The sequence below is a fragment of the Tupaia chinensis genome, unplaced genomic scaffold (genome assembly GCF_000334495.1).
Source record: "Tupaia chinensis unplaced genomic scaffold, TupChi_1.0 Scaffold000359_1, whole genome shotgun sequence".
NCBI classification, from domain to species: Eukaryota; Metazoa; Chordata; class Mammalia; order Scandentia; family Tupaiidae; genus Tupaia; species Tupaia belangeri.
This window is the reverse complement of record NW_006159855.1, coordinates 2,643,777-2,659,167: the sequence shown is the minus strand read 5'-3', so window position 1 is coordinate 2,659,167 and position 15,391 is coordinate 2,643,777. Positions and strand designations below refer to the sequence as shown.

Genomic DNA, 15,391 nt, shown 5'->3' with positions numbered 1-15,391 from the left:
CATCTCTGTCACCAAGGTCACTGCTGTGGCGGACGGATGTCACCTGCCAGGGAACGCAGAAATGCTTTTCCTGCCCCGTGACTGCTCGCTAGCTGCCTGGGGCCGGGAACGCCCTCAGCACGGGGTGTGATGACATCACCGTGCTCGCCCCGGGGCTGAGACGCAGCGAGGATCACGTACTGTCTAGACTGCCGTCCAGTTGCTCATGTGAGGGACTGCACGGCAGCTGGCGGCCTGCAGGACAGAGCCAGGAAGGACTGTCGGAGTGGCAGGACCGGTGGCTGCAGAACTGTGACCGTCTCCCAGTGGCAACCAAGAGACACGTTCAGTCTGCGAGAGGGGGTTTTTGGGGTGGAAAGGAAGCCGTGTTTTGGATTAAGTGGTGACTGTCTAGGGAGTGGAGGGGAAAGGAAGAGAAAAGAGGTGGCTCTGACTCGAAGGTGGGATTTTTCTTGCTAAGAAAGGCCTCACAGCCCAGGAACACGTTTCACCGAGCCTGCGGTCGGTTGGTGAAAAGGCAGAACGGGACAGCCCCTCAGGGAGTATTGCCAGGGAATTCAGGGAAGTGAGTGCCTTCGAGTTCCCTGCTGTGCCTCTGTGAGGCCCTGCTGTAGGCAGGTGCCCAGGGTGTGGTGACTCACAGCCTCAGCAACTCTGATGGCCATAACTGTCCCCACTTCACTGTGGGTGCTGGCTGTGTGCCCGAGGCTGCACACCTGCGGAGGCAGAAGTCCCTCCTGGCCACCAGGCAGGCTGCCAAGCTCCTGCAATGACCCCAACAAGGTCTCCCTGGGTGGCCATCCTGGAGGCTTATCCCGCTGATTTTCGGGACGCTGCAACCTGAATGTCTGCGTCTCCCCCAGGTCCATTCGCTGAAACCCAGTCCCCGAAGTGATGAGACTAGGAGGCAGGGCCTCTGGGGAGTGATGAGAGTGTAAGGGTGAAGTTCTCCTGAAGGGGGTCAGTGTCCTTATCAGAGAGGTTCTGAGGCTGGCCTGGTGGGCAAGGGACTTGTGTCCCATAGGGTCCATCACACAACTCGAATGGCGGCTTGAACAACAGCCCGGGTGCATGTGCCCGCATGCCCGGGATCTCGGGTAGAGAAATGAAGAGATTATAGCGTGACTATACGGCACTGGGGATGAGTCCTCCCTCTCCCTCTCCCTCTTTCTTGTCTTTCACTGACAAGGGCATACCTCCTCTACCAAATTAAAAAAAAAAAAAAAAAAAAAGTTGGCAGAGAGCTCCCTCGTCCCTTTGCCGTGTGAGGACACATTAAGAAGGGGCCTTCACCAGAATCTGACCTGGCTGGCACCTTGGCCTCTGACGTTCAGCTTCCAGAACTGTGAGAAAGAAAGCCCTGTGGTTTATAAGCCACCAGTCTGTGGTTTTCGTTAGAACATCTCAGACAGACAAGGGCAATCCCTTTCAAGGAAGAGCCGTGCACCCTGACAACTGCTGTGTACAAACAGCCCTTCAGGCTGGCCCTGCTGGAACCACAACTCGAGGAAGAAAGGAGGCCTGGCTTTTCCAGGCCAGTGGCTCTCTAGGCATGGCCCCTGGATGAGCAGCATCGGGAAATTTGCTAGGCATGTACATATTGAGCCCCACCCCAGAGTTTCAGACTTGATGATGAGAGCCGGAGATGGGGCCTTTCCGATGTTGCCGGTGCTGCTGGCCTGGACACCACACCGAGAACCAAGGTTCTAGTCTGGTCTAAACTCCCTGGAGGGAGCTGGGTCAGGGCTCTCTGAGCAAACCCCCATGTCCCCAGGCCCCCAAATACTGAAGACAATGCCCTGTCATCAGCCCCAGGTCACAATGAGCCAGAGAAACCCAGAGCTGGAAGATTCCTCAGAGGCAGCTGCTGCAATGTGCTCTGAGCCACCGTCACCCACAGATCACAGAAGGGTCTCCAGGTTCAGAGGCAGGGGTTCCTGGCTGTCCCAATTTCCTGTGTGTGCCATCCCTTCGCCCACAATGACCTCACCACTCTGCCCCCTCATGCCTGTATCTGTCTTACACACCAGAGAGACCTCGTCCGCCTCAACTGTCTCATCTCCCTCCTCCCAAAATCCTACCCTGGTCTCCATTTCTTCCCATTCTCGCCCCTGAAATTGTGCGAAGGTTACTGGCGACCCCTCAACACCAAATCCAAGGGCACCTTTCAGTCCTCATCTTGTTTCCCCTTTTTGTGTATGCAAAAAACGTGGCACTGTTGACCCCTGGGGATTGTGGTCTGCCCTGGGCAGATGCCTCGAACCCCCCCTGGAGCTGTAAGTATCTCCCCTCACCCTACATGTTCCCTAGGGAGAGTATCTGAGCAGTGCTGCTGAGCTAGATCGGTGGGTGCATGTTCTAGGGGCTGGAGCCAGAGTGGAAGGATGAGTGAGTGCTCACGGGTCAGCCAGACCCAGGAAGGATGGAGGAGGCGCTGGGGGAGGGCAGGGGTGATGTGTGTGGAAAGTTACCAGCAGAGAGATGGGGCCAAGGTGGAAGGATTAATCCACCTGAGACACACAGGAGGTGACTGCCACGTCAACTCCGTCAACTCCGCTGGCCTCCAGGCCCAGGGAAGGGTGAGGGCTCTAGGGAGACTCTACTTCCTGGAGAAGAGATGGGCTGGGCTGTGGCCCAGCAGGAAGCAGCCTGGGTTCTGAAAATGTGAGTGAGCTCAGAGAAGACCTCCCCAGGCTGAAACTGGCCAGAGGCCTTGGATGAAGTTCATATGACTCACAGAAAGAATGGAGAGAAATCTCGAGTCTACCATTGTCTTCTTTTTTTTTTAATTGTCAAGAGGGAGTTCGTGATCACTGGAGAGAGACAGAGAGAGAGAGAGAGAGAGAGAGAACCCCCTACAGGGCATGGTCACACTGTAACTGCTTTTCCTGCATTTCTCCGTCTTGTCAGGATTTGGGCACACAAACATGCATGGGTTTCAAGCCATTGGGGCCAGGATTCAAACCATGTGAGGATCAGCTCCCTTTATCACTAGGCTAAGGGGCTGCCCTATGTTGAAGAGCAACCTCTATCCAAGGGTAAGTCCCAAACTTGGAAAGTGTGTGTGTGTGTGTGTATGTGTGTGTGTGTGTTCATTTTGCTATAGGGTGTGGGGAGGTGTGTGTAAATTAAATTCTGTGAGAGTGAATTTGTGGCTCTTTTGTCTAATGTCAAAAGAGCCACATCTGGCCCAGCTCTGCTCGAATGCCATTGGCCAATATGCTGACCAGAAATTTGTCCAGGCGACAGGGCATCTGTGCCCAGGAAATTGCTAATGTTTGGCTAGGAATTGCTGAAGTTGGTTAATGATAAACTCAACTCCCTTCTTACTTCTCTCTCTCTCTCTTTTTTTGGAGAGGTTTTTGCTATAGGGCATGTGCACTCGCCAGAAAGACAGAGACAGAGCAGAGAGTGAAAAATCGCCCCCCAGGGGGGATGGCCACACCGCAATCTCTTCTCCTCCATCCTCCTCTCAGGATCTTGGGCACACACGTATATGCACCTGACGTGAGTTTAAGCCACTGGGTCCAGGACTCCAACCGTGGTCAACTACATGGGAGTCCAGCAACATAGCCATTACGCCAACTGCTGGTCCCTCTTACTTTTCTCTTATCTGAACATCTAATCTCAAAGTCTTTTGCTACCATTCATGTATTTAAAAATTATGAACATTATGCTTTCTGTATTTATTTTTTTATTGTTTGCCAAAGGGTATGTGAGCTCTCCCAGAAAGACAGAGAGATGGGGAGGAGACAGCACGCCTCAACGGGGCATGGTTGTGTCACAATCCTTTCTCCATCTCTTCCTCTTTGGGGGATTTTGGGCACGTTGACACATGCACCTGGTGTTTTCCAAGCTGCAGAGTCCAGAATTCAGACTGCGTAGTTGGCCATGTGGGATTCAGCTGCTCTAACTACCACGCCACGGAGCTCGCCTTGCTTTTTGTATTTAGAGGACAGACATACCACCACCGGTTCTCACAGCATGAGGATGAAAACATCCCTTGACTGGGAGCCAGTCCGGGGTCTCGCTCTGGTTCTGCCCTAACTGCCCAGGGACTGCAGCGCTCACCGCTCCTGCCCGGGCTGATGGACCACCTGGAACACGAAGGGAAACACTCGCTCCTCCCTAGTACCGATGGTCTAGGAACTTACCGTCCCCAAGGTGAATCCGGGAGAGATGCAGCTGGTGTGTATACATCCTTCCAGGCAGGGAGGGAAGGAGGGAGGGAACATGACTGACACACGCCAGGCAGCAGACCCGCAACTACCAAGAGCGACGTGGGGCAGGTGGGTGTTGGGAAGTGGACGGGGGACTCGCTCTGAGGACGGCAGCTGGTTGGCCTGCCAGCACCTCTTCCCAGCTTTTTGTTTGTTTGCTTAGTTTTGCTCTAGGGTACGTGTGCTCACTGGAGTAGGGAGAGAGCGAAAGAGAGAAAGAAATCATCTCCTGGGGGATGGCCATGCCACAGTCCCTTTTCCTCCATATCCCTCTCGGGATTTGGGGCAGGCACTCACGTGCCCTGTGTGTTTTTCAAGTTGCCCAGGTCCAGGATTCAACTCACACAGACATGTGGGATCCAGACGCCCTACCTACCACGCCACCAGCGGGCCCCTCCCCTGCTTCTTTGGCCAACGAGACTTCCACTTCCCTTTTTGAAACAGCCTACGTGCCTGTCGAACTGAGCCAGGCCCTGCACCGGGCATGCCAGCCTGTTCTCACCCACAACTCTGCCCAGGCTGTTTCCTCTTCCTGCCTCACTCCACGTGTCCCCATCTCTGCTGTCCTGAAGCTTCATGTCAGATGCCACCTCCTCAGGGGATCTTCCCCCCTGTTCCTGTAGGGACTCCTCACGCACTTTCATGTGTGCCTTTCTTACTGCACGGGGACCCCGCTGCTCAGGCAGGTAGAACCGCCGTGTTTATAAAGTGAGAGCAGCTAGGGCCAGCAGGTGGTTAAGGTGCTGGATTCCCACACGGCTGAACACAGTTCGAGTCCCAGACTTGGTGGCTTGAAACTCACACTGGGCATATGTGCATGCATGCCCGAAATCCCAGGAGTAGAAGGGATGGCAGCCCTCCCTGAGGGGGGCTTTTCCCTTCCTGTGTCACTCTGGTGAGTACACACGCCCTATAGTAAAAATCTCTCTTAAAAAAAAAAAGTGGGAACAGCCGACTGGACTCCTGAGTGTGGGTGGACACAGATGTCATCCTCAGGCAGATCTTCACTGCTCTTCCCTGAAATCTTGGGTGGCCCCACTTGGTTATGCTAATATGAAGGGAGGAGCCCTGTGTTACCCTAAGGGGCCAATGTTAGGGGGCCTTTGGGGCCTCCCAATATCCTCTCCACACAAAACTGGTGGGTGGGCAGATCTGCCCAGGGCCAGGAAAACTGCTGAGAAGACAGGACTTTGGTGCCCTCCCTTTCTTCTAAGGGCTGATCTTTCTAGAAGTCCTTGAGGGGAATGGATAGTCCCCAATCTGCTGGTACCATAGACACCGAGGTTCACTGGAGGTCAGAGTCAGAGGCAGGATGGTCTCAACTAACGACTCAGCTCAACACCAACCCCAAAGTCCTTGGCCAAGTCTCTGGCTTAGGCTGAAAACTTCCTGTGTCTAATACCCTAGCAGGTGGGGAGACTCTGGAACAGTGGCCAGAGAAAAGATAAAAAGTAGAAACTCTGGAACCCGTGCACGAGGTCCTGCATGACAGCTCTAAGGTGATGGTGGGCCGGGACATGCCACAGTGGGGAACACAGGTCTTCATGGTACCCTGGCACCAGTGGCAGAAAAGCAGGGCCAGGGGCCAGCAGGTAGCATGATGGTTGAGACACTGGAGTCCCACATGTCCCACTGCAGTTCGAGCCGGACCCAGTGGCTTGAACCTTACCATGGGCACTTGTGTGTGTGTCCAAGATCCCAAGAAGAGACTGGAAGAGAAAGGACTGTGGCATGGCCATCTCCCTGGGGGGTGATTTCTCGCTTTCTGTCTCTCTGTCTCTCTAGACCCTATAGCAAAAATCTCAAAAAGAAAGAAAGAGAAAAAAGAAAGGAAGACAGGAAAGAAGGAAGGAAGGAAGGGAGAGAGGAAGGAAGGAAAGAAAGCAGGGCCCACTTGTGGGGTGCGCAGGGCACTAGCTCTCTCTCTGCCTGGCATTCGGAAGTGGCACTTAAGCCTAGAGTGAGTCTTGGGACTTGGACGACTTGGGTGAGAGGCAGGAAGAGCAGGACTACACTGGAGTTCTTTCTGAAAAAGGCATTCAGGCGCTTGGGCAGTTAGTTGGAGAACGAAGAAATGTAGCCGCAGCCCCACCCAGGTCAGCGAAGTAGTCCACGGTAGCACACAGAGCTTCAGTCACCTGGCTTTAAGTTAGGGCTGGGGTTCTACCACTAGACCTCCAGGTCTTTGAAAGAGCATCTTTCTCTTGACTTTCCCTGTACTATTTTGCACTGTGGGGGTGCACAATATATTTTTAATGGATGGAAGGAAGAGGGAGGGAGCGAGAGAGAAAGGAAGGGACTGAAGGTCTCAGAGGGTGCGGAGGAGGGAGTGACGGATTGCAGCTGGCTAATAAGGGCCGGTTTCCTGGCAGAGGGAACCTGCCAGGGGCCTTGAGCGTATACCCTGAGAGAGCCTAAGGATTTCTGGAAATGGTCCAGCATAGGCCCAGAGTTTCTGCAGCATATCAGAGATCAAGGTCTCCAAAGGAAAGGCCCTCAACCCCAGCTTTTTGTCCTCAGCCTCCTAGAAATTCTATAATTTGGGGGCTCATCTTTAAGAAGAAGAACATAGAAATGTCTTACTTTTCCAAATGGTACAAAATCTAGTAACACCCTATCACCAGGTGATTCAGCATTGCTGGGCCCTCTTGGGCCTGAGGCTGGGGTTCCTCGGCTTCCCGGTAGCCAGCTTCCCGACAGGTGCCCTTCCCTTTATGTGGCCTGGTCCCTCAGCTCCTCCAGGCCCCTCTTCTCCTCCAGGCCCCTCCCTGCCCCTCGGCCTGCCCCACCCTCCACCTCAGCCCGGCCCAGCCAGGGTCTCTGACGCCCACCAGCCGGTCGTGGGTGGGTAGCCACTGCTAATGGCCTTTGGGACCCATAGTCGTGCTGACCTGAAAGGCAAAGACATCCCTGACTAGAGCTTCTCCAAACACGAAGCTGGAGCCGGCCTTGGTGTAGCTCAGGAAGACCTGGAAAAAAGAGAACAAAACAAAACGGGAGTGAGGCTCCGAGAAGGAGGGCGCTGGCCAGGGCGGCAGGAGAAACAGGCTGGGGCTAGGGGAGGAGCTGGCCTGCTCCTCATGGGGGTGAGGAACGCCTCCGCTGCCTTTCTGCCTCAACAGGTTGGCCCCGGACACAGTCATCGTGTACCCCCCCAACCCACCCCCAGTGTGTGGTGCCGCTGTGTGTCCCCTGGCAACATCTGCCAAAGCCACAGGTGGGCACTTGCTCCTTCTAGGCACATTCTCCACAAGAGAATCCTTTTTGGTCAATTTTATTTCTAAATATTTTTATTTTTAAAATTAATTATTGGGGCCAGCAGATGGCACGGTGTTTAAGGCGCTGGACTCCTGCATGGCTGACTGCAGTTCAAGTCCCTGACCTGGGCACTTGTTTTCTCACTTTCCTTTTCCTCTGCCTCCCTCTAGTCAAATTTTAAAAATAATAACAACAATAAGTAAAATTAAATAATTATTTTAAATTAAAAATAAATAATAACCGAAATTTAAAAAATTATTATTATTTTTTTAATTACCAGAAGGTACATGTGCTCTCCAGAGACAGAGACAGGGAGGGAGAAAGACACAGCCCCTCTCCTCTATTTCTCCATCAGGTCAGGATTTGGGGCACACATGTGCCACCAAGGCGGGGACTTGAACCACAGTCAGGAATGTGTGATCTATTTCCCTTAACCACTAGGCTCCAGGGCCAGCCCCCTCAATTTTAAAGAAATACCTGGGGGAGCCAGCAGGTGGTTAAGGTGCTGGACTCCCATACGACCCACTACCATTCAAGTCCCAGACCCAGCAGCTTGAAAATCACGCCAGGTGCACATGCATGCATGTCCAAAATCCTGAGAGGAGAATGGAGGAGAAGGGATTGTGGCATGGCCATCCCCCTGGTGGGTGCTTTCTCACTTTCCCTCTCTCTCTCTTCCTTTCTAGTAAGTGCATGTGCCCCTATGACCAAAAAAAAAAAAAAAAAGAAAGAAAGAAAAAAAGAAAAAGAAATACTTTGAGATGAGCATTGTTAGGACAATGGAGGAAGAGAATATACGAGACATGTCAAAGGTCAGGCCTTTGTGCTTGCTCTGACCCCTGATAACCAATGGCACCGTCTTTCCCAGTCATGTCTCCACCCCAGGCTTGTACCCTTGATGTTCAAGTCCAGCTGCAGGACTCAAATGGGAGAGCTGTGTTTAGGTCCTGAACTTGTGAGGTGACTATAGGGACGAGTCACTTCTCTTGGCCAGACCTCTCGTCTATAATACAGGGACGGTCCAGAGCAGCAGCTCTCAGTCTAGTCCTCCACAATAGCCACACAGATGTCAGCAGCGAGGCCAGCAGGTGGACACAGTCCCGACACACAGGATCCCCTGGTTTTACCCTACACAGAGCACATGCAAATGCAAGCTGACGTGAGGGAGGTGAGTAGGGAATTAACTCGTGTCCTCGATAATTTATATTTTAGAAAGGAAATCCACGGTGAGGTGGCGGTGCAGCAATAACGAAACTGGACCCACATAGGAAGAGTCCTCGGTGTATGTCCTGAGACCTCCCTGAGCACAGACCAGGTGTATGTGTGTATGTGACCCAGGCCATCTGAGGCTCGTGGCAGATGACGGAGTAAAGACCCTACTGGGGATTCTCTCTTTCTCTCTCTCACGGAAGAAATAAAACTTTTTAAAAAATATAAAATTTTAAGAAAGAAAATTGTAATGGTTACACAACATGTATGAACTTAATAGCACTTAAAAATAGCTAAAATGCAAGGTCAGCAGGTGGTGTAGTGGTTAAGATGCCAGACTCCCACATGGCTGACCATGGTTCGAGTCTCAGACCTAGAAGCTTAAAAATCACACCAGGGGGACCAGCAAGTGGCTTTGGTGGTTAAGGCGCTGGACACTCCCACACGGCCAACCACGATTCGAGTCCTGGACCTGGTGGCTTGCTTTCTCACTTTCCCTCCCTCTCTATCTCTCTCTGGTCAAATTAAAATAAATTAATAAATAAATAATTCTTTTTTAAAAAAATCACTCCAGGCGCATGCATATGTGTGCCCAAAATCTCAGGATGAGAATGGAGCAGCAGGGATTGTGGCAGGGCCATCCCCCTTGGGAGGTGATATCTCACTTTCTCTTTTACTGTCTCTCTCTGTGAGCACCTGTGCCCTATGGCAAAAATCTTAATAAAAAAAAAATGCTAAATGTTACGTATATTTCACAATTAAAATTTGAATAAAAGAGTATAACTTCAACAAACATTACTTTTAAACGTATGTATACACACATGCGCGTGCACACACACACTAAGTAAATTAATTGTGGGTTTTTTTCACACCTTTAACTGTAATCATTTTGAGATCACTGGTGCCTGCTGCAGGCCTCTCTGTCTGGGATCTCCTCCATATATGACTCAGTCTCTCAAAGCACCACTCTGGCTGGGTCGGCAGGGCCAGACGAGGAAAGCAGCAGCTGCTCTGCCCAGCCCCCAGCCGCCCACCTGGTCCAGGGCCCCAGTCCACACCTGCCCTCCTGCTCCCAGCCTTCCCTATGGCTGCACCCACCTTCCCCCTAACTCCATGGCTTCCCCTCCGTTTCTTGGCAACCTCCGATGCTCTGGGAGGAGGCCCATGTGCATACCTGGATCTGGTTGCCCAGCCACTGGAACGCGACGAACCCTGGTTCTGTTCTGATGACGAAGAGTCCAAGTGCAAACTGCATCCCAAGGCCCCAGAACACAGCCCGCCAGGACACCTGCCACCCAAAAGCAGGTCCTGGTGAGCTCAGTTCGCAGGGAATCCACAGGTTAACAGGATGGCGGAGACGACATAGGGCTGCTAAGGGGTGCCAGGAGCTTTGGGCCAGCTGTGCGGTTGGGGCAGACCCAGTCAGAGCCCTGGCCTGTTGCCAACAGTCACTCCCTGCCCTGGGCAGGGCGGGTGCAGCCTCGGACATGCCACGGCACTTAGACCCTGCGTCCAAGCTCGGGACCTGAGCTCCTGTTTCCTCTCCACTGAGTGTGACCTGTCTACCCAGCCTCCTCAGCTCCTCCACAGGCAAGGCCCACCCAATCTCATCTCCACTCATCATCTCCTGCGCAGAGGGGAGCAGGTTCCTTAGGGCTGCTGTTCATTCTCAGCTCTTAATGATCCCTTAGCAGTGACCCCTAAGCTCAGGGTTGCACTGCCAGCTCCTGCAAGGTGTGGCCATAGCCTGGGGGAGGTAGTAGCCACCCCAGGAAAAAGGAGAGGTCCTGATACCAGGGACTGGTTGCTCAGCCACAGACCACAGACGGGGAGAGAGAAAGAGAGAGGGTCTATCTGCCCAGACTGGCAGGCCCAACCAGGGGCGTGCAGGCAGGGACTCTGGAATGTGCAGATGGACGCTTTAGCTAGGCCTTGCTGCTGGGTTTCTGACTCTGTAGGTCTACGATAGGGCTATGAATTTATTTATTTATTATTTGCTTGTTTGTTTGTTTGTTTTGCCTTAGGACATGTGCTTTCACCAGGAAGAGAGAGAGAGACAGAGACGGTGAGAAGGAAAGTGAGAAATCACCCCCCAGAAGGGATAGCTATGCTGCAATCTCTTCTCCTCCATTCTCCTTCCAGGATCTTAGGCATGCATGCACATGCACCCGGCATGATTCTCAAGCCTCCAGGTCCAGGAGTCTAACCGTAGTCAGCTATGTGGGAATCCAGCAACCTAACCACTACACCATCCGCTGGCCCCATGAATTGGTATTTCTAACAAGTTCCACAGTGATGCTGAAGCTGCTGGCCTGGGGAGCAGACTTTGACAGCCACTATTTTACACCAGTGAGTCCAGGAAAGCCTTGGCTCCTCGGACAGTCTCTGGAACTCTGGTTCTATGTGCTCTGGGGTGGGAGGTGGCTCCCAAGTCTACAGACGTGACGACCAGGCTTGGACTGATCAGAGGACAAGAACACGTGGCCAAGGACACAAACGCCCCTCGTGCCTCTGAGTGTGCAAAGGCACCAGGCAGGTCTCCTGAGGCAGCACCCCCTGCCCTGCTCAGACTCCAGCTGAGGGAGGTGACAGCCCACGTGGGGGCTCGTCCTAGACTCCCCCTCACCAGCCTCACAGGAGCTGTCCTGATGCACACTGCTCTTGCTCTAGCTCTGAGCCCCCGGATTCACCCACCAGGCACATCTGCCCAGTCTGGGGGGCAGGAGAAAGGGGCTCCCGCTCACTTCTAGCCCTGGGCTTGAAGTTAAGCACTCACTGCGCTGCGATGCTTGGAGCAGGCAAAGAGGAGGAGGAGGAACATGCAGATCCCCACAAAGGACACCAGCTGTTCAGGCCGCTGGGAAGTGTCCAGAGACAGCCACAGGCCCAGGCCCAGGCAAGCAGCAAGGATGAGACTCCTGCAGGCAGAGGGGCAGACAGACAGCTGTCACTCTCATTCTCTACACCTCTACCTCACGTTCCCAACTCCTGTGTACGCGCACAGTAGCACCCAGAGAAAGGGTGCTCGGGACTGGGAGGAGGAGAGAGAGCACAGCACAGGGGATGGGGTGCCAGCTCTGGAGTCAGATGCTGGAAGTACTGGTCTAGCTATGTGACCTCAGGCAGATCACCTAGCCTCTCTGAGTTTCCTCATGGGTCAAATGAAACCAGAGACCCTATTACTCTAGGTTGCTGAGAAGATTAAATAAGAGGATATGGGGGCCAGCAGATGGCATCAGGGTTACATCACTGAACTTCCATAAGGCCAACCACAGTTCAAGTCCCAGACCTAGAGCTTTGAAAATCATGCTGGGTGCGTGTGCATGCGTGCCCAAGATCCTGAAAGGAGAATGGAGGAGAAGAGATTGTGGCATGGCCATGCCTCCTGGGCAGTGATTTCTCACTTTCCCTCTCACTATCTCTGTTTTTCTCTCTCTCTCTCCTTCTGTCTCCCAAGAGTACTTGGGCCCTAAGGCAAAAATCTCTTATTTCTTTTTTTATTTTTTTAAGAGATATTTTTGCCACAGGGCGTATGTACTCACCAAAGACAGAGAGACCAAAAGTGAGAAATCAACCCACAGGCGGGAAGGCCACGCTGCAATTTCTTCTCTTCCATTCTCCTCTTGGGATTTTGGGCACTCACGCACACACACACACGCCCAACGTAAGTTTTAAGCCACTGGGTCCAGGACTCAAACTGCAGTTGACTATGTATGAGTCTAGCAACGTAACCATTATGCCATCTGCTGGTTTCCAAAATTATTTAATTTTATATTATTCATTATTACTGTGGTTCAATTTTAGCAAAGAGAGAGAGAGGGAAAGTGAGAAAGCAAGTTGCCAGGTCCAGGACTTGAACCTCAGTCAGCCATGTGGGAGTCCAGTGCCTTAACCACCACGCCACCTACAGGCTTCTTTATTACTTTTCTTAAAGTCAACCTACTCGATAAAAACCTAAAGGTATGTTTGGGGTGTTTTCTTGTAACAGCTTTGTCAGAGGTATGCTTGGCATATAACAAACCGTATGCATTGATGGTGGTGCACAGTTTGTTAAGTTTCGACGTAGATACGCACACATGAAACTCTCCCTGCAATCAAGGCAGTGAACATATCTGTCACTCCTGAACTTTCCTTGTACTCCTTGTCATTTCTTATCTCCCTCCCTGTCCCCAGGCAACTGATCTGCTTTCTGACACTAGATTAGTCTGCATGTTCTAGGATTTTATATAAATAGACCTGTACAGTACGTATTCCTCTGTGTCTAATGTCTTTCAATCGGTGTAATTATGTTGAGATTCTCTCATGTTTTTGCATGCACCGACGGTTCATTCCTAGGTTTGCTGAAGCGAGTGAGAGAGAAAGTGAGAAATCAGTCTCCAGGGGGAACGACCACACTGCAACCCCTTCTTCATTCTCCTCTTGGGATTTTGGGCTATACGTGCATACCCCTCTCCCCCAGTGTGTTTCTGAAGCTACTGGACCCAGGACTTGAACCATGCAGTAGGCCATCTGGGATCCAACTGCCTTTACCACCACACCACCAGCTGCCCTTATTTTTCTACCATCTTTTTAAAAATGATTCTCCTGTTTCATTTGTTTGCTTTTAGCTTTTGCTATAGGGCGTGTTCGCTCACCAGAGAGACAGACAGATGGAGAGACAAGAAGAGAGGGAAAGTGAGAAATCACTTCCCGGGGAGTATGGCCACACCACAATCCCTTCTCTTCCATTCTTCTCTCCAGACTTGGCAGGCACACATGCCCAGTGTGTTTTTCAGGTTGCCAGGTCGAACTACAAAGTCGGTCATGTGGGATCTAGCACCTTAGCCACCACACCACTGGCTGGCCTGAATAATTCTCCTTTTTTTCCACTTTTTAGTTGTATGTCTTTCTAGTCTTTTTTTAGTGGTTGCTTTAGCACGTATAGTACACATCTTTAACTCATCACAGTCCACCTCCAAGTGATGTTATACTACTTCACATATAGTTTATAAAAAAAACCCTTACAACAGCATAATTTAATTTCTTCCATCCTGGCATTTGTACTGCTGTTATTTACTTCTACATATAATATAAACTCCACAGTATGCTATTATTCTTGCCTTGTAAGTAAACATATTACTTTTTTGGGGGGGAGAGGGGGGTTGCTATAGGTCACGTGCGCTCACCAGAAAGACAGAGAGACAGAGAGGTAGAAAGCAAGAAATCACCCCCCGGGGGGATGGCCATGCCAAAATCCCTTTTTAAATAGTAAGAAAAAGTCATTGTATTTACTCATATAATTACCATTTTCCATGTTGTTCATTCCTTTGTACAACCTGTGTTTTTTTTTAATTTGGCACATGGCACATATACTCACCAGAGAGAGAGACAGAGACAGAGACAGAGAGAGAAGGCATCCCCAAAAGAATATGGTCATGCCACAATCCTTTCTCCTCCATGTCTCCATCTTTTTGGGATTTCTGGCATGCACATACATGTACCTGGTATGTTTCTCAAGCTGTTGGGTCTGGGATCAAACTGTGTAGCCAACCAGGTGGGATCCAGCTGCCTTAGCCACCACGCCACTGGCTTGCCCAACATCCCCTTAGTGCCCTGTGAACTATGAGGTTTTCCATTTTGACTGTTGGGAAGAGACATTACTCTTGGCTCTGTGTGATACCAGGCACAATTCCTTCCCTCTCATTCTGTGGGTGGACATGTTCACTAGGCTTTGGGTAGTTTTGTCATATGCATTCCCTGATTTAGGCTACACGGAATGTTCGGGGAGAACTCTGCATGTCCTGAGTTTTCTCTGCGTAGCTCTACCTCCCTGGGGCCCTGCAGTGTGAACTCTAGCTGCCTAGGCATCCCCAGAGTTCTAACTCTGTCTCTTCATTCAGGGATCTGCTCCTCCTTCTGCAATTCCCCTCCCCTGGGCTGTGTTTTCTGTTTCGAAAGGATCACTGTCCTTCAATGCCTGACGTCCAGTGCCTTAAGGTCTTGTTTCATTTATTTGTTCCTATTTTTTATTAGTTTCCAGTGGGAAGATAAACCTGGTCCTTTGTCACCCCATCTTGACTGGAAGCCCAAATCAAATGCATGTATTTTTGGGGTTTTGGTTTTTGTTTTAACAGCTTCATTGAAACCAAATTCACATACCATACAATTTGCTTACTTAAAGTCTATGGTTGTGGTTTTTAATGTAGCCATAGATCTGTGCAAACATTTCTACACTACTAGAACATTTTTATCAACCCAAGGAGAAACCTTGAATCTCTGGTCAATGTCTGTCACTAGTTGTCACCTGTTCAGCCCTCCCCTCCCCACCCCCAGTTCCTGGTAATCACCAATCTAGTCTCTATATAAATTTGCCTATTCTGCACTTTTTTTTTGGAGAGGTTTTTGCTATAGGGGGCGTGTGTGCTCACCAGAAAGACAGAGAGAAACAGAGAGACAGAAAGCGAGAAGTCATCCCCCAGAGAGATGGCCACACCGCAATCCCTTCTCCTCCATTCTCCTCTCGGGATCTTCGGCACACATGCACACGCGCCTGGAGTGAGTTTAAGCCACTGGGTCTGGGACTCAAACTGTGGTCAACTACATGGGAGTCCAGCAACGTAGCTATTATGTCATCTGCTGGTCCCTATTCTGGACATTTTTTTTTTTATTTTTATTTATTTATTTATTTATTTATTTTTTGGAGAGGTTTTTTCGCTATAGGGCAC

The 15,391-nt window shown here is 51.1% G+C and overlaps 1 protein-coding gene across 1 annotated transcript in view; it reads right to left on the bottom strand.

Annotated features, from left to right (window-relative positions):
* SLC28A1 (solute carrier family 28 member 1) overlaps window positions 1–15,391 on the bottom strand; it is a 44,402-nt gene that overhangs the window by 20,628 nt on the left and 8,383 nt on the right. Inside the window, exons 6-8 of the mRNA XM_006152846.3 lie at window positions 11,464–11,605; window positions 9,862–9,975; window positions 7,112–7,189 (exon numbers count right to left, since the gene is read on the bottom strand). Of these exons, the coding sequence (XP_006152908.1) occupies window positions 7,112–7,189; window positions 9,862–9,975; window positions 11,464–11,605 (334 nt within the window). The remainder of the gene's footprint in view (window positions 1–7,111; window positions 7,190–9,861; window positions 9,976–11,463; window positions 11,606–15,391) is intronic.